This window comes from Merops nubicus, unplaced genomic scaffold, assembly GCF_000691845.1.
Source record: "Merops nubicus isolate BGI_N331 unplaced genomic scaffold, ASM69184v1 scaffold46429, whole genome shotgun sequence".
Taxonomy (NCBI): domain Eukaryota; kingdom Metazoa; phylum Chordata; class Aves; order Coraciiformes; family Meropidae; genus Merops; species Merops nubicus.
In genome coordinates, this window is record NW_008633945.1 from 1,168 (window position 1) to 3,294 (window position 2,127).

Below are 2,127 nucleotides of genomic sequence, written 5' to 3' on the forward strand. Positions count from 1 at the left end.
CTTTTGTGTCTGCTATTTAAATGAGAGGAACTTTGGGCAACCGTTGCTGTCGTTAGGGGAGGAGTTACTGAAGACTTCCTGTAAAATATGGTGAATAGGAGGTGGGAAGTGGTCACCTGTCTGCTACTCAGCATCCGAATCGAGCTCAAGGGCTTCTCCTTGGCAGTTTAGGTAAGTGAAGCAGGGACCATTTCCACTCTGTAACAGGGTTAAAGGTGTCAAAGACACACACAGTCACCTCAGGGCCTCGTACCGTCTCCCTGGCTAGAACTGCAAGTACTCAGGAGGACAGGAGAAAAGAGAGAAGTTAGAAAAGACACTGACACTGCTCGTTCCCACAGCTGATTCCAGCCTCTGCAGCCTGCTCAGACCTCCCTCAGATACACACCAGGCAGATTGAAGTGAAAAAAGTTATGCCAATCAAGTGACAAGATTTCAGCACAGCTTTTGCTACAGAAGATATATATAAAACCAATTTGTTTTTAACTAGGAAGGGATAGAGACAAATAAGTTTTACAGTTCAGTAAAGAGGGTTCAGAAACTAAAGGACTCTTTTTGTGACCAGGATGTTTGGTAGACAGTGAGCTGAAATCCAGGACTGGAAAAGTACTCTTAAACAACCCTTCGGACTTCAAAAAACCTCTTCAGGTAGTAGATTTGTCCCAGTGTCATGGCAACTAGTACAAGGGCTTCAAAGAATGACCAAAGAACCACTCTGCTGTTTGTGTTGTCATTAACTGTTGGGGGAAAAAAATAAAAATAAGTAACAATGCATTTTAAGCAAACCAAAACCACACCTTGTCACTGGAACTCAGTGCTGCACACAAACCACCCATATTTGGATCACATCATTGCAAGGGACCCAGAAGGACTCTGCAGCCTTAGAGATCTGAGGGGGGGATTTTTCTGCACAGTTCAAGTTGTGTTAAGCAGGCAGATGATTCACCCTCAGCTCTGGACATGCACTCTGCAGCATCTCTCTTGATTCTGCCCATCTTCCCAGGGGCCAGATAGGCTCCTGGCACCACCAAACAGAAGCCACTTGCCTTTCTCAAGTAATGTTTGTGTACTAGGCTCTCAAAGTCACGTGGGGAATTTCTCATCTCTAACAGTTCATCATCTTTGGGTCTAAATATTTTGCATTTTCTGAAATCAAACCACTAGTAACAGGAGTCATAAAGATGGAAACATTCACAGGTTCAAAAGGTGGAGGGCCCAGTGCTTTAATAGTGTTGTATCTTCACATTAAAGATATTTACTCTTAATTCTCACCAGGCTTCCCTTGGCACTCTCAGTCACAGTTTAAAGCTGCATTTCAGAACGTGAGGGCTGTGACTGGAGAGTACACCACAGTCTTTGGAAATAACAGTTCTGCAATATTGCAGTGAAATGTTTAAAAAAGATTTTGGGTCAATGATTAAGCCACGCCTACTTCAAGGATGAAGTAACAGTTCAACCAAAGTCTGTCCCCAGGATCCAGATCACTACTGATATCCTCACAAAGATGTCAAAGAACTACAGAGTTTACAGCAATTACTCCAAGATTATTGTGCATAACAATCATTTAGAGAGGGTCACAAGCATCAACTACATTCCCTACGGTGTGGGCAGCTCCTTCAGAACTCGTTCTAAACTACTTTTTGATACCTTGTAAAATACAAAGCCATGGAAGTTAGTTCATCATGTTTTGTAAGTTCACCTGAGAGGGGAGAAGAAGACAGACACTTACTTGCTCTATGTATTCTTTCACGGACTTCCATGTACTCCTGTTCATGCTTTACAGCTGTCATGGCCACTGCCAACTCATTGATCATCTCTTCTAGCTTGTTCTGATGAGCTGCAGAGTAATTTCAGAAGCATCAGGAAGTCTGTTATTGACTCACAAAAGCAATTTGTTAGAATTTGTGAAGAGTTATACTTCATTTCCTCTCGCAGAAGAAGTTCTGAAAAATGCAGCCTGTGCAGCTGAAACCTTTCTATCCCCAGAGCCAAGGCAAGTTGAGTTTGGACAGCACCACTTCTCCTAACACACCCCTATGGTATGGAATAAGTGGGGAAACACCTTTCTCCCCATCTGACTACAAGGCAGCAAACACCCAGTTTGGAGTCAGTACAGACCACTCATTT

The 2,127-nt window shown here is 43.2% G+C and overlaps 1 protein-coding gene across 1 annotated transcript; it reads right to left on the minus strand.

Moving 5' to 3' along the window:
* Nucleotides 1-612: 612 nt before the first annotated feature.
* On the minus strand, nt 613-1,837 carry TMED2 (transmembrane emp24 domain trafficking protein 2; the record flags this gene model as incomplete). Its single annotated transcript, XM_008948411.1, has 2 exons — nt 613-737; nt 1,730-1,837. Coding segments are annotated over 2 exons (233 nt in total), but the record flags the coding sequence as incomplete, so codon positions are not given.
* Between the last annotated feature and the right edge of the window lie 290 nt (nt 1,838-2,127).